This window comes from Cyprinus carpio, chromosome A23 (assembly GCF_018340385.1).
Source record: "Cyprinus carpio isolate SPL01 chromosome A23, ASM1834038v1, whole genome shotgun sequence".
Lineage (NCBI taxonomy): Eukaryota > Metazoa > Chordata > Actinopteri > Cypriniformes > Cyprinidae > Cyprinus > Cyprinus carpio.
The window spans coordinates 10,433,703-10,459,175 of NC_056594.1; the positions used below are offsets into that span (position 1 = coordinate 10,433,703).

Below are 25,473 nucleotides of genomic sequence, written 5' to 3' on the forward strand. Positions count from 1 at the left end.
CTGGAAAAAGACTTAATGTTGTCATGGTGATAAGGAATCTCTTTAGCTCACATGTTAGTGGTGTCTGCAAATCTATTAAAAAGCCACATCTTGGCTAATCTGCTTGTTTATTTGGCAATATTTTACTGTGATTGTATTATCTAAAATTATACAGAATCTCTCTCTGTGTGAAACATTTACAGCTCTAGGATTTTTAAAATTTAAATGCAATTTCAGGCCTAAAAAGGTTGTTATCAGGCCAAATATCACATTTCTAGAAGCTGCAACTCATGAAACTCATGTGATCTTCTCACCCACCTTGCCCATAATTTCACTACACCCAATCAGAAAAACAAGATCATCCCACCATGCTGGTTTCCAGTACCCCATGTCCAAAATACACAACACTTTGGCCGTCCAGTAGATCGGTAGTGTTGTAGATTGTATTTATCTTTTCGCCTGTTGATCTCTTCCGGTATTTTTCATACTTACCCTGCCTACAGGACAGAGTCTTCACATGGCCAAAAAAGGTCATGAAAAAGATCAATTTTGAATCCTAATGCCAACCTTTTGTGCCAGGAGCATGCAAGTTATACATATACAAGTTCTGATAGGTGAAAAAGTCAGATTTCCATGTTTTCTTCTCATGGTGGAAAGCCATGTGATCCTTTTGACACCTCATTGTCTTCAGGTCATATTGTTGGAGGTGTTATCTAATGCCAATGCTACAAATGCAAATCTCCAGAGCTGCAATGATATGCAAACTGTAAAACCGGACTTCTCCACTCTCCTCAAAATCATCACTACATTTCTGCCTGAAAGTATATAGTCTGCACCCCCCTCCTCCGAATTCCCCCACATCCCTCTCCAATCCATGTCCGTACGATTCCTCGCTCAGGAAACACATGCCATACAAGGAAACACGGGGTTAGGCTCTCGGGGTTTGGTGTACCTGTGTCGCCATTTGTGTTGTTGGGTTTTTGGTGCATGGGGTGGAATGGAGTGGAGATCTAAACCATTTGCTATTCAGGGCACGCTGAAGATTTGCAACACAGCACCTTCCCAAGAGGTTTAAGGTTTCTCGGCTTGATTAAAGGGGGTGGTGCAGAACACTATCGGCTCTCACCATTTTAAAAATGAATTTCCATCTGTACACTACTTAGGCCTATTTTAAATCATTATGAGTCATTTTAACTCATCAGTATATTACATCTCACATTAAGTGGAAATTTTGAGGGGGGTTGGTGAAAAGCAAAGTCTCAGGACAAAAGTCTTCCAGAATTTCATGCCTAAACATTAGTGTGGTCAACATTAACATGCAGTTTCCACAATGAAATTTTACCAGACATAATAAATAATTATTCTGTTGTGTCTTTGAACAGTTCTTCCAATAAATACAGTCTTTCTGACAATAAACACAGCAGAATAAAGAAGAAAACTGTTTCTTGTATTCCCGTACACTGTTCTTAAAGTGTAGTCAATTCACATTTCTATTGGCTTATGGGAGCCGTCGAACCCTAAAAGTTCAGGATTCTAAATCTGGAGGCCTGTGGGAGGGTCTTGGGTGGCCTGTTTAAAGTGTGTCAGAACTGTCACTTGACGTCTAGTCTTTCTGTTGGGGTGCGAGCGCGTTGACCACTGCTTAACTCGTGGATATAAGTGAGGAGGCTAATCCACAACCATGGTAAGAGTTTAAATAATCTAAGTGGTCAGTTTTGCTAAAGAATGCATGAAACATAAAATGTGCAAATGGCCTTGTCAAAAAGTAATCAGAATTACCTTTATGTCATTATTAATAATGGATTATATAAGGTTGCAGTTTTGCATGCATTTAATAAAGCGTTATAATAAAAAAATAAAAATCAACCTTAAGATGATTTAATACAAAATAAACAATGTGTTGTTCAAAAAATATTTAATCTAGTCTGATTATTCTGTCTTTTTTTACTCATTTTGTATATATATATATATATATATATATATATATATATATATATATATATAAATCTGATTATTCTGTCTTTTTTTACTCATTTTGTCAGACAATTGCTGTATTCTGGGCTCATCTTTGCCTGAGTGGAAATGTCTGATATAATCTGAGAGTAACTTTATTAGTTGTTATTTTTAGGTGACTTTGTTATAGATTCAAAGTTAACTGACTGCTAGTTAACTTGTGTTACAAGTCCAATATTTCTCTCCAAAAACTTAGAAAATCTCAACAAAAAATGTCATTACCACTTCACTCTGTATGATAAATTCATCACACATTGCAGCAAAATCCACTGTAAAGTTACTCATTGCCATTTTTTCTGGTCCAATAATGTTTTAACATGGATTTAAAAAAAATAGCTTGAAGGAATTTCATTATTCCAAGATACCAAAAAGTCAAATATCACCATGAATAATCATCCATATGTCTAGTAAAGTATAATGGAAGTGTGTTTAAAAGAAGGGACGGTGGTCAGACATCAGTCAGATGGACATCCTGCTATTTGATATGAATCTTGTCAGCTGGTTAGGTTAAGTGGGTTAACTAAATGCTGAAGTGACACATTCCAAGGATCCTATTTCGGAATTACCATGTACAGTCACTGACTGCGAGGATAACGTCTTGAGCCTTAAAATAGTCGCAAATTGTCTTGCAGGAGTATTCTGGGCACCATCTGCTGTTTGCATGGCCTATACAACGCTGTCTTAATGCATACAAATTATTAGGAAAACAAAAACAAATGACTCTCCAGAAGAAACAAGATTTCCTGTTTACCAGATTAATGCTTTGTACTGTTTATATCTGAAACTAACCTTTCCTAATGTAACCGCTTCACAGACTGACGCGCAACAGGAGGCCCGCTCATACCTGAGCGAGGAGATGCTTGCCGGTGAGTCTACAAACAAACTGATAAAAAATAATATATTACCAATACCTGAGTCGTTCTGTTTCTTTACACCTTATGCGTCTATTTCAAAGAGTTCAAGGCTGCCTTCGACATGTTCGACACCGACGGTGGCGGTGATATCAGCACTAAGGAGTTGGGTACCGTCATGAGGATGCTGGGTCAGAATCCAACCAGAGAGGAGCTGGAAGAAATCATCGAGGAGGTCGATGAAGACGGTAAACAAAATGCCAGTTTAAAAAGTGGATACACGGGACTATATAACAGTATGGCCCGAAAATACTCGACTGAAGCTCATTTTCGAGCGTTCTTGCGTTTTGAAATGCAACTACGTGTTGCATTCTCAGCGCTGCCGCAAGGGGCGCTAAAGGGAAAATTGGCGTAGCCTTAATGTCATGTCAATTATTTCTTTCAGGACAAATACTGTCATCATGGCAGAGCAACCGTTAAAAAAGTATCTTGCTAAGAAAATAAGTTAAAGAGCAAATTACTTTGAATATTAAAACCCCGTTTAAACTCAAAAAATACATTGATGCAACTCTATCGCCCCCTTCAGGCTGATAGAAGCAAGCACGTCAAGTCTGTGTGTGTTTGTTCATCGTCTGTCTTGTTAAAAGTGTGTTTCTGGCCTACATGATGATGTCTACATACATTTTAACATAGTAATAATAATATCTGTTTGAATTTAAGCCTAAAATACAAAAATGAAGATTGTAATAGCCAATGTACTTTCTACTGGAAACTGTAGGCAGTGGATCTATCGACTTTGAAGAGTTCTTGGTCATGATGGTGAGACTCCTAAAGGAGGACCAGGCTGGCAAGAGTGAGGAAGAGTTGGCCGAATGCTTCCGCGTGCTGGACAAGTATGTCATTTGATATTTTATTGTGTGCACCTTTTTTTTTTTAATGTTACTCAGACTCACTTCAGCTTATGCAACACTATGAATCTGCAGGAACGGTGACGGCTACATCGACAGAGATGAGTTTGCTGAGATCATCCGCAGCACTGGCGAATCCATCTCAGAGGAAGAGATTGATGAGCTGCTTAAAGATGGAGACAAAAACAACGACGGCATGCTGGACTTTGATGGTATGATGGTTTATTAATTACATTTCATTTCATTTCTGAACACTAAATACGATGTATGTGAAGTTAAATCAGGTATTGAAGCAACACCCATATCCCTTTTTCCTCAGAATTCCTCAAAATGATGGAGAACGTGCAGTAAAACAGAGACTCAAGGACATTCCTCTCCCCTCTCACCCCTGCCGACAGAAACCTTTACCTCTCAATGCCACTCAAATTCATTTTTCCCCTTTCGTCCTCTTTCTGCCTCCATCTCACCTCTTCAGCAGACAGACAGATAAACACCTGTGTGGGGTTGGCCAAGGTTGGGCTCCCCTCATGCAAGACCCATGGAGCCAAGCTGTGGCGTGGTTCACAGGTTCATCATGTTACGATGGCGCTTAAGTTCTCTAGAAACACATGCCATGGTAGACCCCATGTTTGTGGGTGTTTAGTCTAGATTTAATCTAGATCAGCAGCTTGTTACCGCTGCATAGACCAATGCCAAACCACAACAACCACTTCACTGTATTTAAGAACGAACGCTTGAAATCAGAATAAAAAATAAAAAACATGTTGTTTAGTTGGTCTGACATTTTGATTTGTATGGTTTGTTTTGAGGAGTTTATCAATTAAACATTCTTTTTTTTTTCTCCAGAGTCTCTGACGCCAATTAGTTGACAATTTTTGTATATACCAAAGACTATAACTAGTACTGTTTATGTAGCAGCAAAACCCAAACCACAAACTTTTACAAATATCACAGTGATATTTCACTTATGCCAATATGGCATTCAGTTTTATTAGACATGCTGTAGGAATAGCTCTCCTTCTCTATGGCACATTTAGATTTTCAACATGACGTTCTTTGTGTGCTGAAAGTTTGTAAATCAGTAAATTGTGTCTTGTTTATCTGGTCAATGACTGCTGAGTATTATTTGCAAATTAAAAGGTTGCACACTAATAATGCAAATATAGCTGATGACTGAAAGAAGGTAAATTACACATCCCTCGTCTTTGTGAGATAACACATTGGGGAACAAAACGCTAAATGTTGAAAGAATACAGAGTATAATAATAATCTTGCTCGTTATCAACATGTCTTTATGTGATTTAACCATGTATGTCTAAGTTATAGAAAGAATGCCTGAAAAAGTCAGCCTCCCACTCCAAGTGTACAAACATCCAAAGCAAAAATCTCAAGATGTCCCATGCATAAGTTACAGTTACATTACTGACTAATGCAAATGTGTCTATGTTGTGTGTGTGTGTGTGTAATTGTGAAGAATTATATCAGGCAATATTTACCAAAGCAATTCATTTTACACTTACATTAACCCTTAAATTTGCAACAACACTGTGATAAATGCATATTTTTTTCTTCAAAATATTTTATAAAAATAAATACAAAAAAAATAAAATAAAGGTACAATGTAAAAAATATGGTCTTCTCACTGCATGATATAATACTTAAAAAAGTATCTCCCTGGATACAAAACATTTAAGAGTTTTAAAAATGATTGTTATATAGTTTATATGCTAAATTGTTATTAATGATATTATACTAAGGTTGTTGTACATGTCAACAGCCATGTTTCTTCAAATTTATAAGGTGTATGGAAATGCTTTTCAAAATAATAAACAATAACATGAAAATTTTAACCATGTATTTTTATTGTACAACTGAAAAAAAAAAAAAAAAAAAACTATAATAATAATAGAAATGACCATTCAAATTAACTGTGAGCTGTCAACTAACTGAAAAAAACAACAATACAGAGCTGTAAGAGAGTGGGCTAGGGTTTACAACAAGTAGCTAAAACTCTATTAAAGGCAACAATAAACAACCTTTCTTCACGTGGACTGCATGAACACCATAGCAACAGATGGCCTATTTCAAGACCCATAATTTGCCTCGTCAAAGGCTTTGCGAGCCTTCTTCAGCTCCTCGTTCATAGTGAGCAGGTCCTTCACTCTCGCAAACTTTCTAGGGTCCTTGCGGATGAGAAACACAATGTCCTCCACCTGCACGCGACCCTGGCGCCCTATAGACATCGCCTTGTGCGTCATCTCCGTGATGAACTCGATCACCAGATCCTCCAGGATATCCACTGATTCGGTGTAGGGATTTTGGTCGTCTCCAAACCCATACATCATGCAGCGAAGCTCCTTGGAAAAAAGCCGCTTTCTTTTACCTTGGCCTGAGTCTACCCCGTTACCTCCGTCGTCTAAATCCTCATCAAAACCAGGATCATCCTCTTCCTCGGCCATTCTTGAAACAAAAAAAAAAGTGTGCTGGTTAGAAACCCCCATTGAAAACACAGGAGTCAGATACTCTATATTAGAATCGACAAACAGGAACAGAGTTTATGTTGAACTTACATGAGAAAACCGGACTGTAACAAAAAACAAAGCACCCCAACCAGCAAAGGCAGAGACAGGAACTACTGTTCGTTTACACATAACGCGCTACTGAAAGGAGATATTAAACCCGTCAGCGACTCCTAGAGTTCTGGATGACGAACGTATTAAAGGGTAGCGCTGGAAAGCTCGAATCATTTCCGTAAATCGGTTCTTTCGAACAAATCAATTCAGCACCTGGGCATAATTTCGCAAAAAAAGTCTTTAAAAAATTCTAAAAAAACTTTTAATAAATTCAAAAAAAGTCTTTATATACTTTTAATATATTTGGTATTTTTATGGCGTACCTTATCATTTTTTTTTTGGTAAACATAAAAATGAAAACTTTAAACTTCTCGCAAACACTGTGTTATTATGTTGTTGCTATTCGGATGTCATGTATTATGTAAATCCCTTGTGTTGTGAGTTTGTCTTTAAATAAAACAGAACATCCCAACAAAGTCATGTAGACGCTCTGTTTTATTTATTTATTTATCGCTTCAGTCCGATTCGTGAACGCTTTGTTCAGACACCGGTTCAGCAAAAAGATCCGACTCAAAAGAACGAACCGAAAAGCACTAAAACATAGCAAACAGCAACCATTCTGCTATCTAGCGCAGATCTCAGTGGCTTGGGCATTTCGTGTGTGTTTTTTGCCCACAGTAAGCATTAAACCAAAACATATTTCAAAACATCTTGAGGTATATGTGTAAAATTCAATATTTCCCGGGCTGCCGCTCATTCAAAGCCACCATGTGTCAGCAGAGCAGCGTCCACGTCATAGCAGAAGTAACTACACAGGGGTGTCTGTAGGTGCACAAACAGGAACAGTTGTTTCAATGGCACAATGTCTCGCGTTAATGTCACTCTAGGGCTCTGAGACGACTCGCGTATACAAATGATGGTTACATAGTGTTTAATGCTTCCAGCTTTTCGTTTTCGATGACTATGTAAACAGTAAGGTAAGAAAATGTGGTCAGTCCCTGACCTTATAGTTACTGGTTAGCTGTAAATGGCACAGCGTGCTCGACCTGTCACAGCATCAGCTGAGCTAACGAGGATTTTAGGGTCTAAGACAACATTTAAGTTAGCTCTGATAAAGACATAAGAGTTTATTGCCTAAATGGCTAACAAAACGAAACGTCGTAAGTTTCAGCCCACACTTTAACAGTCATTATGCACATGCTGTTCTGTTACAGTATGTTGCAGTTTTCAACAAGTGCTTCTTTACGACACAATCGACTCGCGCACATCAAACTTTGGCCCTGCATGTTCTTATCCAACTACTTAGAGTTTGATTTTCCACATGTTGTGTTATGCTACATACTTTTGGGCTAGCTCTGGTTTGTTCTTATTACACTTCTCTTTCTTACAGTGTTTAGCTGTGTCTTGTCGGATCCGGGTTTTCCAGGATGGCGTGCCCGACGCAATTCATCTGCAAGGCGCTGCGCTCTGTGGGCCTGGTACTTTTCTACTATGTGTTTTCTATCGGCATAACATTCTACAACAAGTGGCTCATGAAGGTGAGATGTAGATCAGCTGGGGGAAAGCCTGCCTCTTCCTTGAATGGAATTTTTTTGTTTGTTTGTTTGTTTGTTTTGGAAAGGGCACTCATCTTTGTCCATTTGGTTTGTATAATGTCTGTTTTTATCTCTGTTTTCTCATCTGCCTCAGGACTTCCACTTTCCTCTGTTCATGACGCTGGTTCATCTCGTAATAATTTTCTGTTTCTCCACACTGACACGCTTTGCCATGCAGTGCTGGATTGGAAAACCTCGAGTGACCCTTCCCTGGAAGCTTTATCTTTCTAAAGTGGCCCCAACAGGTAAGATTTTTTTGTGTGTTTTGAAAAAAAAAAAACTCATCAGTGAGTCCAAAGTCCAAAAAATGTGTTTGAATGTGTGTCATAATGGTGGCTGAGGAGATAAAACCCGTTATCTTTTTCTGTCCAACACACAGTTTGGGTGGGTGAAGTCCACACTGATTAAATCTTGAGAATCTAGTTGATCTCTGCTTGAATATTCTGGAATCATCTTGTCCATAAGCTTATTAATCATGATCAATTCATGTTAATTATTTTTTTTTAGCACGGAATTATTTATGCTGTTTATACTTTGTATTAAAGTAAGAAAGTGGTTCATTATATCTATACAACTGTTGTCTGTGTCCATCAGCTCTGGCGACAGCGCTGGATATCGGACTGTCCAACTGGAGCTTCCTTTTCATTACTATTAGTTTGTAAGCATTTTACTATTATTTGGATTTTATAGTGCTTGCAAGGCAGAACTTTTCTCTCATTCCTCAAACAAAAAACATCCCTTAACCTTAAGTACTATAGACACACAGCCGTAATTCAAACATTTAGTAAAAATTGTCACACATAAACCATTCTATCACTTAAAAATAAAAAACTAATATTTACCCACATATCATCTTCGTAAATGGTTTAATCAGATAAATCTAATTTTTACCCACATATCATCTTCGTAAATGGTTACAGAGAAGAACACCCAATTCAAGTAATTCCAAACACAACAAGCTCACACAGAAACATGCACCTTTTTGCTAGGAGATGCATGATATAAAAACACTATGGCTGTGTCCGAAAGCTCTAAAATGCTGCCTTCGGAGGACGCATTCCAAGGTAGGAAGGCATCAAGGCACATCAGAATCCAAAGTTAGTCTTATGAGATACCTTCATCTGATTGATTTTTGAGGGCAGCATAGATGTATCCTTCGCTGCCTTTGATATCCCACAATCCTGTGCGTTCCATTCTGAGATAACGTCTGAAAGTTGCGTTTGGTGGTCAGTTTGTGTGCAAATTTATATAGACTAACTTTTTGTACTTCTGATGTTAATTCTAGCAAGATATCAGTATTATAGTAATTAAATATTCTTTAAGTTATCACCAAAACTCGTTCAATTTTGTTGTAGATCATTAAACCGTTACACTGCCTCAGAAGTCTGTCAGTTTCATGAGGTGCCTTCGTGCAAAAAACACTGCCTGCAAAGGCATTGCCTGATAGTCAGCTGCCTAGGCTTTCGGACGCAGCCTATGTTCTGAAATCAGCTCAAAATAGCAAACATATTTGATATCCTCTGACTGGATGAAATCAAAGCTTAAAAATCTCTTGTAGGTACACCATGACCAAGTCTTCAGCCATTCTCTTCATTCTCTTTTTCTCTCTGGTCTTCAAGCTGGAGGAGCCGGTAAGTGTGAAATACACTTGATTCGTGAATAAAGGACTTCAAGTCAGCTATTGCATGCTATAAAGTAAATAAAGTATAAGCTATTGCATACAATAAAGGCCAAATCAAGACGCATTGTCAAGTTACCCATATGTAGCAACGTGCAGTATTTCATAAAACATCTTTTTATGTGAACTTTGCGGAACTGACAGCCCTCTATGTATGTGTCCATATAATCATTATCCCCCCCACCCCAACCAGAGAACAGCATGTTATAAAGTATGATGGTTAAATTACACTAGACATTTTAAAGAGAGTGGATTCCTGCTGTGATGATGGATGATGAAGTATGTTAACAGCAGATCGTTTTTAGATCACGTTAAAAGGCTGTTAAAATGCTATTTATTAAATGCTTTTTTCTGAGAGGTCACATTGGGAGATGAAAAATTTGGAACTGCATGTGCCAACTTATGATTTTTCCACTGAGTGTGTTTGTCTTGATAGGTGTTTCTGTATTTGGCTAAGCAGTCATTTGGGTCTCTTGCCAATCTAATAATGTAATAGTAAGAAAGACATTCTTTTGCCTCTAACTTTTTCCCTTAGTGAACAATTAACATGTAAATATAGCCAAAATCACTGCACAGCTTTTGTCTTTATCTTATGTTTGTAGTGATTTTGTCTGATGACGTCTTGAGTATAAATAAGGATTTCATTGCAGAGCAGTAGCTTGGATGTGACTGCTGCTGGTTAACATGTAGTCGTACTGGCTGGGCCACGTTTCAGTCACTATTTCATATTCATTCTGTTGTCTGACAACAGAAACAGAAAAATTATCTAAATGAGAACAGCTTTATTGGGAATTCAGCTGTATTAAAGTACAGTAAGTGAGCACAGAGTAGAGGAGAAGCGAAAAAATGTGAAGGTCTGACACTAGGCAGAATGCAAATATGACTTGATGCAATGAAAATGCTAATTAGCACATGCCGTTAGCGGCTTTTTACAGGTTTTTGCTATTTTGCATTAAAAATAATTGGCAACAGTGATTTCATGGATTACTTGGTTATATTGTCCATTTGGTTCACACCTTTACAGACACAGAGAGAGTTTATTGAATCTCACAGTACGTTTTTGAAATGAATTTTTTTACTCACCAGACAATTTGGCTGCTAAATGTTTTAAGTTATCAGCCATTCAGAATTTCTACTAGCCAAAACAAAACATCATAAACCAAATTATTATAATTGCTGCTTTTGAATGGCTTTCAATTTTACGACACTCTTTCAGTGCTTGCGGATACCATTTAAAAAAATAAATAAAGAAATAAAAAAAGTTCTCTGTGACTTTTCTTATAGAACAGCATTCATTCCAGTGTATTTTCCAAGTATAGCTCACTCCTAAATTAATGCTTAATGGTAAACACATTGAAGGCAGGCTGTCAGTTCATAGTGTTCAGATGTTTTCACACAGATGTCAGTGTACTGAATTCAGCATATTGAAACCTCTCTGTTGACATCCATTCAAAAAAAGACTACTTACTTTGTCAAAGAATAAACAGTGTTGTTTGAAAAAAAAAAAACTGCAAACTGGAAAGAGAAAGGTTGATCTGTTATTATATTTCATATGAAGCATAAACTATAAAAATAATCATCAGACGTAAATATATCTTATCAAAGATAATTAAAATTAAACATAACCTTTAAGTCTGGACAGCTGGTGCTTATGGCGGTGATTAAACTAAATAAAGAAAGAGAAGGAAAATAAAGCAGTGTTTCATAAATGCATAAAAGCTGTACACTGCCTGTCCAATTTTGGTACTTCAGAATTTTCACATATTTTGGGAGTCGTGCTGGAACATTAATGACAAACAATCAGTAATACATGCAGTTGCCAAGCCATTAGGTGATTTAAGAGGGTAAAATCAATTGTTAAACTAACAGGAAGCCATTATACTGTACATATTACTTTTGATTTTTGCTGCATTAAAGAGCCCATTAAAAGTCATGAATGCAGTTTTATTTTCTGTGTTGATGTATTTCTTGATTTGTTGTGTGTTGTAGTAATGTGTGCTGCCTGACTCTTTTGAATCTAACAGAACCCATTCCTGATCCTCGTGGTGTTGCTGATAGCCAGTGGTCTGTTCATGTTCACTCTCAAGTCCACTCAGTTTAATCTGGAGGGTTTCATCATGGTCCTGTTGGCCTCTTTTATCGGAGGGATCCGCTGGACTCTCACTCAAGTGCTCATGCAGAAAGCAGAGCTTGGTAAGTCAACATGTTATGTGTATTGGTTATATGGTGAAGTGGTGAATTCTTGTGACTCTTATGTCCTTCTCTTTGAAACACAGGCCTTCAGAACCCCATAGACACTATGTATCATCTGCAGCCTCTCATGTTCCTGGGCCTCTTTCCTCTGTTTCTTTTTAATGAAGGTCAGTCAGATACCAGTTATATATATATATATATATATATATATATATATATATATATATATATATATATATATATATATATATATATATATATATATATATATATATATATATATATTTAGGGCTGTCAAATGATTAATCACGATTAATCACATCCAAAATAAAAGTTTTGTTTACATAATATATGTATGTGTACATATAAATACACACACATAAATTATATATTTTAGAAAATATTTACATGTATATACATTTATATATTTATATTCTTATATTTTATATTATATATAAATATATTTAATATATAAACATAACATATTCTTCTTAAATATATACATGCATGTGTGTGTATTTATATATACATAATAAATATACACAGTATACACACATATATTATGTAAACAAAACTTTTATTTTGGATGTGATTAATCGTGATTAATCATTTGACAGCCCTAATATATATATATATATATATATATATATATATATATATATATATAAATTGTATACAAAAAATGTAAAATATATGTATTTTATAGAATAACATTTCATAATATTACTGTAATAATTATTTATTTTATCAAAAAAATGAATTCTTAATAAAAACAATATATAAAAAATATTAAGAACAAATATGTATATTTCTAGCTATTCTCAAATCTGAAATAATTTGAAAATGTGTTGAAGTTCCTGTAGATTTTTTTCTAGCTATTCTCAGTTCTTAAATAATTTGCTGCATAGAAATTACTTTTATGAGTGCGATCTCTATAAAATAACTCTTCATCTAGTCATCACAAACAAATACAAAAGCCATTCATTGGTCAGAAAGTGTGGGATCCCTATCTTTATTTTGAGATGTATTTTAGTATTTTGTCTTCCATAAGTGCGAACCTCACAAAGAACTGTCAGGGTCATATTTTACCTTAAAATAAAAAATTAAAAATAAGACATATTGTTGTAATAGGAAAATATATACCCCTACACATTTTTAAAAATAATATCTGTTTAGATTTAATACAACTTATATTACCATAATGTGTTCAAAATTATAGTTTTACTCTACAATTTAAGTGTAATTTTCACTCTAATACTTGTCATGAAAGTCACAGTGGATTAAATCTAAATAGTCCTAAAATACATTTCATTTACTTCATGAAAAATATGTCTCTTGGTTTCCAGTGCCATTGCAATCCTTACTGAACCTGTTGCTTGTTTTTTCATCCTGTGATTGCTGAGCAGGGCTGAGTGTGAGTACCACAGAGAAGCTCTTCAGGGTCAGTGAGCTCTCGCACCTGCTCTACTCTCTGCTGACTCTGTCTCTGGGTGGCATGCTGGCATTTGGGCTGGGCTTCTCAGAATTCCTGCTGGTGTCCCGCACGTCCAGTCTTACACTATCAATTGCAGGTATTTTTAAGGTGAGAAGAATACATCTTTGTCGCTTTCACATGCTTATGAGTAATATAAAAAGAAGCTCTTTGCCTCCTCATCTTTTTGTTTTTCTCCATTCCTCAGTAACTTAGCTACGTTTCAGTGCCTTCATTATCCATGAATATTCTTCACAAAGTCATTCTCTCTGTCTGTCTCTCTTTAGGAGGTGTGCACTCTGCTGCTGGCAGTGGAGTTCATGGGGGATAAAATAAGCACAGTCAACTGGTTGGGCTTTGCTGTATGTCTGTCTGGCATATCACTGCATATTGGCCTCAAAACATACTACAACAAAGGTAAGGCTCATTCCGATTATGCCTATAGCTGATTGTAATGCAATACCAAATGTATTACATGGCACAGCTGATTGATACCTGTGTCTGCATATAATGTTAAAGGTAATTTTTATTTGTTGTGATGAAACTGAAGTAGCGCCAAATCTTGCACATGGTGACATATATCGGAGTGTAATAGTGATTTTGACTTTGCAGTGCTTGTTTGTTAACAGTAAACTTAAAGTTTACTGTTTATTGTCATTTCTGTAATGTGAAAAAAAAATCTTATTTTTGTTATTGTAATGGATAAAAATATTCTTCACAATCATGTTTTTTTTTTCATGAAAGTCAGCTTAAATTAGATTAGACTTTCACATATAAGTAATATTGGATCTCTACTGGTATAATCAATTGTGTTCAACAACGTCCATTAAAATGGATACAAATAAATAAACAGCAGAAAATGTGCAAAGCGGTTTTTGAATCAGTAATTGTTTTGCTTGAATGCAGGTCAGGTATTGTTCTTAGTGTGTGTATCTCTGTCTTTTTATAGGAAATGGCCCCATGGTAAGACAACTACCAGTCAGAAACAACCCGGACCTTGAGCTTCCACTTCTACAGACAAAAGATGACTATTGTGAAGACACAAATGATGAAGAGGAGCATGAGATTCTATATTAGTTCAAGGATGACATGAATGTCATAAATAAGCTTGTGGAATGTTTCCTTTAAAGGGTCATATCAATGGTCACATTGACCACAGGTACTCAACAAGCCCCTGGCATGATTTGAGTGACCTTGTAAAGACACTGAACAGCTAATGTACTGGGCTACATCTTTACTGTTGGTCTCTCTTTGATACTGAGAGAAAAGAGAAATCCTTTGCTCTTGGGAAGACGGAACTCTACCCAAACATTTAACTTCAGTCATCGTTTACTCCTTCTCATGCCGTTCCAGTCCAGGAACACAAAAGGAATGTTTTCCAAAGAATGAAAGTGGATGGAGACTAAGGGCTGTCAAGCTCCAAAAAGGTTAAAAAATGATAAAAAAAAAATGGTATTTCATTTTGTCTTTGAAGAAAAAGTCATATGTGTTTTTATTTTCAGAATTACAGTTTATAGGTGAAATATACATTCAAAACTGCTACTGGCTTCTATCTCTCACAGGACCAATCTCCAAGTGGCCTTACACATTTGTTTACATGACAATAAAGGATTTATTTTACTAAATCAATTCTGTTTTACTTGCCCACAGTAATTTCTTTACTAATTCTGACATACTGTAGAATGTGAGTGGATTACCTTCTATTTTTTTTAATAAAATGAATGAACTTAGTTTTCTTCTACCATGGATTACTTCTTTTATATTTTTTTTTCCTTTATACAGTGCAGCTTTGTGAATGGTGTTTACATGCTGTCTAGGTTTAATATACTTCATTTTCATCATTCAGTCAATATTATCAGCTCTCAGGGAGGCCCACTTCAGCAAAGAAGATTATATAGGCTGATTAGGTTTGTGTGGAGTTTTCATGCAGATGCGGGGAAGTCTATAAATTCATGAACCTGATTGAGTTTGTTTAATGGATAAATTTCGAAGTCAGGAGGCCAGTTCATTTCCCAGCAGTCTGAAGATCAAGAGAGCAGTTGTTTTGGATTAGAGGATGGGAAGGTATTCACTTAAGACGAAATATGCGTCCGTCAGCCTGCGTGCGGGGAGCTTTTTTTTTGGTTTGTTTGTTTATATAGCCTAAAAGTTTAAGTAAGTTTCATATTCAGGCCCTCTGTCTCAAAAATATACAGACAGCATTCTGGGCAGCTCAAAGTTTCTCCTCTCTCTCTCGAGCGTTGCAGAATAGTTTATATACCACCCTGACTGACTATATTCCCCGCCTCTATATTACTAGAGGAGGGCACTGCACCCGTATCAGATTTCACACCTAACCCAAACCAAAGTAGAGAAATAAACTGCAACAAATGGGAAGTGATAGTGAATGACTGGGACTCAATGTGTTAACATCCCTTACGTATGTGGAATGCGCCAGGTACACGCTTCAGCTTCAGGTAAACTACCTTATTTCTAATCGACCATTATCATATATTATATGTGAGTTTTCATTGCGTGGCTATAGAAACAGAAGCTGTTGCTGTTTTAAATTTAATACTTCAATTCGCCTTTGCTTGCTGTATTACTCCTGATGGTTTACAAGTGTGACTGAGTTGAGCAATATTTATATAAGTCATGTTTGAGTTAATGAGTAAAACGGTCAAGTCTCACCATCTAGTAGGTTAATATGCATACATCTCATTTTTGCGGACTGCTTCAGTTTTAGGTTTCATAATGCGCTTGTGTAGCGGTAATGGCTTTCGACTGCTCACTGAATGTGTAGAATAATAACAGATTCAGCGATTCGGAGCTTTAATGTTCCCGTATTATCTATTTCTGTTTTATTCAGTACAACAAGCCAATGCATGTAAAGGCCGTCTTATTGTGGCCCAAAGCAAGGGGAGGGAAGGGGGTCCAATTAAAATAGGTGTCAAATAATTGCACTTCTCACACAATATTTGTGTGAATCAGACCAACGCACTGCCGAGAAGGTTCTTTCAATTGAATTGGGCTGTGATGGGATTTTAATGGTACAGTTTACATGCTGGATACACTACATTCAGATTTATTACAATATAGCCAAACATATATACACCAACACCTCCCCAGCCTTGCAATACCTTGTCTTGTAATAGTCTTCAGTGGGTCTGTAATGACCAGTTTTGGTGCAGCCTTTTCTGTAAGTGTCCCATCGCTCTCTGTGTCTCTCTTTTTTCAATCTTCCTCTTTGGCTAGGGAGAATGTTTAAAGCTGTGTGGCATTAAAAAGTTTGGGGTGCTCTCTTTTTGTGGCTTCATCAGAAAACAACAGCTTTACGGTGCCACCGTCCATAACTGCTGTTTATGTTATTATGATCTCCTCTGTTTTTATGTCTGTTTGGAGTGAATGAAAGTTATGCAAATTTTTCGCCTTGCTCAAAGTGACTATTTTCCCACAGGTCTTTAATTGATACCAGCGCAATCATGACAGCCAATAGGTTTCCTCTCGTCCCGTCAGAGCAAACAATGCTTATCCTGGTGACAGTTCTCCTGATGCTGGTTTCTGAAGTCCATTGCCAAGGTTAGATGTTGTCTTTTACCTTACACTCAAGCTTGAATGTTAATGCTGGTATTATAGTACTATTATTTGGTATGTATAATATATCACATTGATGAGACATCAGTAAATGCATCCACAGATAATTTATTCTGTCTTGATTAGTTATGATAGCATCTGAAATACTGTCAGAAAACACACAGCTTTTGTTTAGCTAGTGAAATATCATTTGCATTCCTAAAAGTCCTAATGGGACCAAATTTACAACCCACTTGCTAGAAAAGTGTGTTGAGACCTCACAAAACAATGAAAAACCTGTAACAGTGTACTCCTTTTTTTAGCCAAATGATACTGATTTTTTTTATTTTTTTATTGTATTTTCCCCAAGGGGAGGAAATTCTTGGTTAGCAGCACACCAGAAAAGAATAGTCTAGATAGAATATAAACATATTCCCTGAGGCCGTTGTGCAACACTGTGGAATCCCTATACAACTGCACATAGGCCTTGGTGAATGTTGCTACATTTGGGAAAGAAATTTGCCTTAAAAATGCTTGGAATAATTTATGTGTTCTCTCTAGGCCTCTTGTTATCTCTGCCATCCCTAGAGGATACATGCTGCACGTGTGTTTTCCACACTGTTTCTGTCTGAGCAGTTGGCCGTACATTTGTTGACTTCTGGGTTGGTGGTGCTGCTGTGTCGGCCAGAATGCTTCCTTTTGCCTCTGATCCACTGCCAAGTAATGCAGAGCATGGATATTTATTTGTTTCCGCATTGTAAAAATGTTAACTTAAGAAGCTATTTCTACTGAATTTCCCCCTTAAAAGGACTATTATTGCTGTAATCTAATGCAGTTAATCGTCATATATAATAGAAATAATAATAAGAATAAGAATTTTACTTGAATTCAACATTTAACTGTTACCACGTAAAGCATATTTTTTATACTTGATATAACATTTTTTACAATCATTCCCCTGGTTTTATAATAATAATAACAACAAGATTATATTATTATAATATTATATTAGAAATACTATATATTTTAAATCTAATCTGATAATTTTAATGTCATAATATTTATACCTGATAATTTTTTTTTTTACAGTGCAGAAAAGTGCCTGCTTTTATAATAATAATAATAATAAGTATATATATATATATATATATATATATATATATATATATATATATATATATATATATATATATATAAAATGTCAGGACAAAATGCCAAATAACAATGATGTAAAAATTATGATGTAAAATAATTTTTTTCTATTTTAATATACAATAAAATCTAATTTATTCCTGTCGTGCAAACCTGAATTTTCAGCATCATTACTCCAGTCTTTAGTGTCACATGATCCTTCAGAAATCAATCTAATATGCTGATTTATTATCAGTGCTGGAAACTGTTGTGCTGCTTAATATTTTTTTGGAACCTGTGATACTTTTTTCTGGATTTTTTGACGAATGAAAAATATTTTATTTAAAAAATAAATATTTTCTAACAATATACACTACAGTTCAAAAATAATTTTTATTCTTTCCTTTTTTAAAAATAAATTAAAACTTTTATTCAGTAAGGATGTGTTAAATTATTAAGAAGCAAAGATTTATATTTTTTAGAAAAGATTTATATTTTGAATAAATGCTGTTCTTTTTAACTTTTTATTAATCAAAGAATCCTGAAAAAAGTATCACAGTTTCTAAAAAAATTGGCACAACTACTGTTGCCAACATTGATAATTCTAATAATAAATCAGCATATTACAATGATTTCTTAAGGATCATGTGACACTTTATACTGGAGTAATGGCTGATGGAAATTCAGCTTTGCATCAAAGAAATAAATTATATTTTAAAGGATGTTAAAATAGAAAGCATTATTTTATATTGTAATAATATTTTGCAAGATTACAGTTTTTTTTCTGTATTTTTGATCAAATGAATGCAGCCTTGTTCAGCATAAAAGACTAATAAACCTAATAAGACCTAATAAAACATTTTTTTTTTTTTACATTGCACGAACCCAGCATTTAACCATTTAGCCGATTTTATTCCCCCAATAACATAATCGGGAGCTTAAAGACACTATAAGAGGGTCTCCTTGTTTTTTGGGTCATCCTCGTAACAATCATCTTGACTATGACATTACATGCATGCAGCCCCTTCAGGCTGACCTTCAACCCCACTGAAAAGCAGATTTCCTGTGGTCCTCAACCCCCGTTACCCTGCAGGGCATTACAGGGCCTGCTTTGAGCGCTTGCAGACAGCTGGAGAGAGGGGAAGATGGAGCAGGGAACATGAAAGAGGGGATTGTGACAAGCTGGCATGTGGAAATTATGCAGATAAGCTGAAGACAAGGGCAGAGTTGAGCAAGAGAACAGTGATGAAGGAAAAGGAAGAATGAATGAAAAACTTCCCGTTCAAATATTAGACCTTCTCAGAGGGGAAGTAGAGGGAAAAAAAGCCATTGAGATGCTTTTAGAGCAAGACCTTGATCTTTCAAGACATACATATCTTATCTTCATTCCCCAAAGCCCCACATACAGACCTCTTTTCCCATTATTCTCTCTTGGAGTTACAGGCTTGTTTTTGTCCCTCATTTGACTTGTGCTATTACACATGTATTCATTGCATCTGTGTGTGTGCATCTGGCTGTAGACACAAACTTAGCAGACTTTCAAATGACTATCAGTCCTAATTCATCTGTTTTCTTTGCTAATAATGTGATGTGAACTTGTATTCACACAAAACATGTTGCATAAAGTCTTTGTATACATTTCCAGGCCGGCTGAAGCTGACTGTTCTGTCTGAAGATCGGCTGCAGATGAAATGGAAGGAGGCGGAAGGGCTGGTGCAGGGCTATAAGGTCCGTGTGCGGCCCATCACAGGTGAGACTGCAGTTAATGGTAACTAATTAAGATTATATCATTACTTTTTACTGTAAGTAAAAAGTAAAAGTATGTGCATGCAGTGACAGTACCGTTCAAATGTTTGGGGTCAGGATTTTTAAAGAAGTCTCTTCTGCCCACCTAGGCTGCATTTATTTGTCAAAAATACCATAAAAACAGTACTATTGTGAAATAATATTTTTACAGTTTAAAATTAAATCTGATTTTAATATATTTAAAAATTTTCAGTCTTCAGTGTCACATGATCCTTCAGAAATCATTTGAATATGCTGATTTGCTTATCGATAATAATAATAATATTTCTTCTTATTAGTGTTTAAAACAGTTGTGCTGCTTTAATTAATTAATTAATTAATTATTATTATTATTAATAATTTTTTGTGGAAAACATTTCAGGATTCTTTGTTAATTAGAAAGTTCAAAAGAACAGTATTTATTTCAAAATGTACTTTTTGTAACAATGTAAAAATCCTAACTGTCAGTTATTATCAATTTAATTAATCCTTGCTGAATAAAATAATTAATCTTTTTAATTTCTTTCAAAGAAAAAAAATATCACTGATTGTGATGAACAACATAGCGTATAGCAGTTATAACTGATTGCTCCAGGGGCGATTAAATCATCCGCTGCTCTGTGGAAACACCCAAATTTTCTTTCTTTCTTTGTAGTGCAGTACATTCTTGTCCCACTGAGTAAGCATTCAGAACAGGTGAGGAATGGGAAAGCAGGATTTTTGAGCAATGATTGAATCAGGATAGTCATAACCTTTACTCATATCTCTTCTGTCTGACTACTCATCTTGTTTTTTTTTTTTTTTTTTACCACGTTATATGTGTGTCCATATCTTTCAGTTAATCCCTTCTCTTCCCCTCTCTCTTGCCCAACGTCTCTCTCTCTCTCTCTCTCTCTCTCTCTCTCTCTCTCTCTCTCTCTCTCCCTCCCTCTCTCCCTGTCTTTATCTTTGTGTCTATCATCTACTGTTCTGCCCCGTGCTCAGTTAGGTGAGTTCAGACAGGTCTGCTGCAGTATTGAGAAAGTTCACACAGCAAAACAAACAGCACACATGCCCACAGTGCTCCAGGCAGAGACGGACAGAAATAGATCTTCATGTTTCACAATAACACCTCACACTCTGCCGTATTTTGATTATATTTAATTTTAACTTCTGTGCAATTTCTTACTGCCCATTATCTATATAAGTATAATAATTCACTACTCTTATTTTCCCTCATACCTTGAAAATGAAAACCCACATGCTGTGCCTGATTTCAAAGTCTGTGCCTTCTGGAGGTTGCATTTGTCAGTCGCATGCGTCATCAAGGCTGTCTCTTTTCAGAAAAGCAACATTTATATTCCAAAGTAAGATAGAAATTACAGTAATTTATGCCTCACAAGGAATTATATTCAATTTTATAATGTTAACTTTTCTAAATAAATAAATAAGATGTATGTAACCAACAAATGTGACCTCCGGAAGGACCAGCCTTCAAAATGTGACATGGCAACAGTCACTTTTAACGAGTAAATACTAGATTTTAGTTTTGATCACATAAAATTACTTAAAACTGCAATTCACCTTAATTGAATTTTTTGGTTACATCATTTTTTAAAATTATGAAAGTTTTGTTTTGCATATATATTTTTTAAATAGATGGATTCCTGATATTTTTTAAAAACAAAAGCAGTCAGTTTTTTTTATTTATTTTTTTAACGTCCATTTTTCACCCTCTGACACTTAGTAAGATGCAGGTTTGCTGTGCAGTCAAAAGTGAACTGTATTTTAACCCTGTCAATCAATTTCAACTTTCCAAAGCTGCATTACATTATGACAGGTTCACAAAATAATCTCAGTCTCAAACTGTTCTGACTGAAATGATCAGGAACATTGCAAATACTACAATAAACCTTTTTATATCAAAAATTCAAACGAACGTTCTTAGCTCAAGCAATGGCGGCGTGAGTTTGGGATAGGACTATCTGCTTCTCCATCCAATAGAAGTGTTTGGTGATGCTAGTGGCATAAAAATGACATACATAAACAGCTTTAAATCGAAATCACCCTTTCTTGCTCTTTTCCAGAGGTTCCTCAGCCAGAGCTGATGCTCACAACCACACGCGGCCGGGCAACAGTGGCAGGCCTGGACCCCAGACAGGAGTATCTCCTCCAAGTTATGGCACTCAATGGGACACAGGAGAAGCTCATTGCAAAAAGACGCTTCACTGGTAAGAGTGGAGGATTAGAGGATGTTGCGAATGTGGTTAGAATTATCCTAGGGTGCTGTTCGGTGGTGTAAGTTACAGTATGCCTTAAAGTTATATTCAGATTAGAGGTTTCCCTTCTGATTTGTTGTTGGAGTTGGGGGATCTTCCCAAACTGCTTTTTGTGCACAAGAAGCAGAAATCTGTACGTCGAAGTTCCCAGCGGTCATAGGATGTCAGCACAAGGTTCCAAAGTACAGAAACAATACCTTTTAACACATTACATACTCCACACACACAGTGTTCATAAGGGAACTGTCTGTATTTGACAGTGTCAAATGGTGGATTCCTGTTGGATTACAGCCTGGGACTGATGCTTGTGTCTTTACAGGCACAAAACACTTTTGGAATTGCCTTTAAAACACAGTACTGTCCCACCGAAACGACCTCCCTGAAAGAATCCTGATATGAAGAGATGAAACACCTGACTAAGCATTCAGATTTCTCTCCAGCTGTAACTGTGGTAAAATAAGAATGTGTAAACCAGTGAAAAAAGGAGATCAGATTTTATTCCATAATAGCCTGGTGTTGTCATTGTCAAAAGATGCAGACTATGCCAAACATCTGTGATATGTTGGGATGAAAGGTTGGAAGAGTAGGTTACTCTGTCGCCCCGTGCAGGTCTGAACAGGCCAGTTGTGTGGTTTGGCTAGAGGACCATGCTTGCTTGTCTGAGGGGGATTGTTCCATTGTTCCCTCATAAAAGCCTAAGCAATAACTCAGTTTTTCCATGTGGATCTGCTTATATGTCAGAAAGGTGTTAATAAAATGGGGCTTAAGCACTTGTTTTATATTATAGGATTTACCTAATAGTTTACTAAATAAATCAGCAAAAATTGTTTACACACACTCTTTCCCTGTTCATTATTTCCTCTCAGTCGATGGGTTGCGTGAGGAAGAGCTGATCCGCAGTGGGAACAGAGAGCAGAAGAAAAAAACTCACTCCATTGGTTCTGTGTCTGGAGAAGTGGATGACGTGACTGAGGCACTAGCGGCCTTTCCCACTGTGCTCTACAGAGAACCAACGACTACAGGTAGAGGATCCACAAACATTGTCTGCCAGTTTCCTAGGAGTTTAATGCCAAGTTCTGTCCTTAAACTCTAGATGGTGCAGGCTGATGGGTTGTTAAAGCAAGCTGATAATATTTACAGTGTTAAACTTACTGCTTTACATTTCAATGGCTGGTTAGCATTCACTAGAGCATATCCCTCCACCCTTCACCTTCCCCAGCTCCACCTGTATAGATCTGCTACGAGTTATTATATATGCTACTTGTGTAGCAGCAGTATATCTTAAATATTCACAGCACTGTATCAGCGTTTGTATTGGCAGTAGCTAGTTCCTGTACTTGCAGCAGCAGCAATAATCTACAACAACAGCAATAACCAACAACAGCAGCAGCATAGCAGTTCTATTCCGCCAAGACCAAATACATTAACACTGTCATATCCATTACAATGCTAAAATCTTCTGAGAGTTATCGTGATAGAACTATGTATGTATTTGTCAACACAATCTTTTGGGAAATAGGCTTTTAATGTTTTATACACTGCTGTTCAGAAGTTTGGGGTCAGTAATAAATATATATTTTTAAATTAATTAATATTTGTATTCTACAAGGATTCATTGCATTGATCAAAATTGACATTAAAGACATACATTGTAGAAAAAAATTCATATAAATGTTGTTCTTTTGAAATTTCTATGAATCAAATAACCCAAATAAATAAAGTCAGAATCAGAATCAGGGGGAGCTTTATTACCAAGTATGTTTACACACACAAGGAATTTGACTCGACAGGAGCTTCCATATCACTGTTTCCACAAAAATATTAAGCATCACAACTGTTTTCAACATTGATAATAATAAAAATGTTTCTTGAGCAGAAAATCAGCATATTAGAATCTAATGTCTGAAAAAATTCAGCATGTCCACAATGGAATAAATTACATTTTAAATTATATTAAAATAGAAAATGGTTATTTTAAATATAATAATATTTTGCAATATTACTGTTTTTTTCTATTTTATTAATAATAAATGCAGCCTTGCTGAGCATAAGAGACTTATGTCCCGTAGTCTCTCTGTCATTATCAGAGTTTTACTGGTGGGGCTACAGATGGTTGAACTGGCGCCAGTTCTACTATCTAACCTATTAATAAGAGTCCATTCATCCCCCAAATGCCTGTAAATAATGGGACTGGACAAGGATGGGAAGCTGCCCACCTGTGCTGAGTGTGTTGATATGATATGTATAGATATATGTATGCATATATGTATAGATATATGTATGTGTGTGTATATGTGTGTGTGTGGTGTGTGTATATATATATATATATATATATATATATATATATATATATATATATATATTATATATGTCTTTATACTCCTATAGAGTCTCCTGCTGTACCTGAGCTTGAGCCAGAAGTTGACAGGAACACCCGAGAAAAGAAAAAGAAGAAAGTCAAGAATCAATCCAAGACCAAGGATAAAAATGATCAAGAAGAAAATGGAGGGAAGTCGGTGAGAGAAGAGGTCACCATCACCAACAAACCGAGAAAAACCACTTCAACCCAAACTGTCACAGGTAATGCCACTCACATTTCAGATGAATTAAATCAATCAGATGGTCAAACAGTTAATGAAAATCAGTGCTCATTGTTATTGATAACATATGCAAATATAAATATAAAATGCACATTGACTGTGTTACGGTCAGTATTTAACAGAGTTGATGAGCTGTGTTGATGTTTCCTGTGTCTGTGTAGTGAGGGCTAATAACAGAATTAGGGACAAACCAGAGTTAATGACACTGTGTAGGTTGTTATCAGGCCCTCTTGTGTGCCCTCAGGACTGAAATGTGTTTGAAAATGTAAAGAAGTTCCTCCCATCTGTAAAAACACACACATAGATAGGAATGCACCATTGAGGAACAGTATATGTATTGACAAAAAGGATCTCGCAAAATCATTGCACAAATTGTTTTATATATGAGCAGAGATGATTGCAAAATGTTTTCAGGTGTGAAAAGACCCTTGAATACCACTCACAGCAAAATATAATTACAAACATGCACAGGCTAAGAGACATTAAAAGACATTCTCACACTCAGTTTAAGTTCCACTGGTTAATGCTTAATGTTACCCTTTATTAAAATGCCGGTGTGTTGACTCTTGCCCATGTGTCTTAGCTGTTTCCACACGAAAGCCGTTTAAATGCAGTGCTGGAGCTCAGGCTGATCTGGTCCTTCTGGTAGACGGATCCTGGAGCATTGGCCGCACAAACTTCAGAAAAGTGCGTGACTTCCTGGAGGGCCTGGCTGTCCCCTTTCACATTGGGCCACAGGGTGTGCAAATAGGTAAGATGTTATTTCAAATCATCTATTTTCATTGTACATGCATTGCAGTTTCAAAACTGCATTTTTATACATAACCATTCGGTTTTAAAACATTTCTTTATGCTTTTGAAATAAGTCTCTTATGCTTACAAAGGC

At 36.1% G+C, this 25,473-nt stretch overlaps 4 protein-coding genes across 6 annotated transcripts in view; 3 read left to right on the plus strand and 1 right to left on the minus strand.

Annotated features, from left to right (window-relative positions):
- Positions 1–1,510: 1,510 nt before the first annotated feature.
- LOC109104752 (troponin C, skeletal muscle) lies at positions 1,511–4,513 on the plus strand. The gene is made up of 6 exons (XM_042713036.1): positions 1,511–1,663; positions 2,807–2,858; positions 2,948–3,091; positions 3,622–3,736; positions 3,827–3,963; positions 4,071–4,513. The coding sequence occupies exons 1-6, from the start codon at positions 1,661–1,663 to the stop codon at positions 4,100–4,102; spliced, it is 483 nt and encodes a 160-aa protein (XP_042568970.1). The 5' UTR covers positions 1,511–1,660; the 3' UTR covers positions 4,103–4,513.
- Positions 4,191–7,845, minus strand: LOC109103321 (transcription initiation factor TFIID subunit 13). 2 transcript variants are annotated; one of them, XM_042713038.1, is made up of 2 exons: positions 7,713–7,845; positions 4,191–6,211 (listed from the first exon to the last, which is right to left on the minus strand). In XM_042713038.1, exon 2 carries the CDS (start codon positions 6,208–6,210, stop codon positions 5,836–5,838), a length of 375 nt encoding a protein of 124 aa, XP_042568972.1. In that variant the 5' UTR covers position 6,211; positions 7,713–7,845; the 3' UTR covers positions 4,191–5,835. The 2 variants fall into 2 exon arrangements, with proteins under 2 accessions (XP_042568972.1, XP_042568971.1); XM_042713037.1 differs by lacking the exon at positions 7,713–7,845 and adding an exon at positions 6,322–6,470.
- Positions 7,726–14,886, plus strand: LOC122134372 (solute carrier family 35 member C2-like). Of its 2 annotated transcripts, none has more exons than XM_042713034.1 (9): positions 7,726–7,862; positions 8,014–8,164; positions 8,514–8,577; positions 9,478–9,550; positions 11,622–11,790; positions 11,874–11,957; positions 13,197–13,372; positions 13,549–13,678; positions 14,211–14,886. In XM_042713034.1, the coding sequence occupies exons 1-9, from the start codon at positions 7,752–7,754 to the stop codon at positions 14,336–14,338; spliced, it is 1,086 nt and encodes a 361-aa protein (XP_042568968.1). In that variant the 5' UTR covers positions 7,726–7,751; the 3' UTR covers positions 14,339–14,886. The 2 variants fall into 2 exon arrangements, with proteins under 2 accessions (XP_042568968.1, XP_042568969.1); XM_042713035.1 differs by having other exon boundaries at positions 14,230–14,886.
- A 114-nt stretch (positions 14,887–15,000) lies between these two features.
- The window catches only part of LOC109103592 (collagen alpha-1(XX) chain-like), a 28,268-nt gene continuing 17,795 nt past the window's right edge, over positions 15,001–25,473 (plus strand). The window contains exons 1-7 of the mRNA XM_042713039.1: positions 15,001–15,717; positions 16,698–16,819; positions 19,590–19,694; positions 21,796–21,939; positions 22,854–23,009; positions 24,376–24,567; positions 25,171–25,338. Of these exons, the coding sequence (XP_042568973.1) occupies positions 15,683–15,717; positions 16,698–16,819; positions 19,590–19,694; positions 21,796–21,939; positions 22,854–23,009; positions 24,376–24,567; positions 25,171–25,338 (922 nt within the window). The 5' untranslated portion in view covers positions 15,001–15,682. The remainder of the gene's footprint in view (positions 15,718–16,697; positions 16,820–19,589; positions 19,695–21,795; positions 21,940–22,853; positions 23,010–24,375; positions 24,568–25,170; positions 25,339–25,473) is intronic.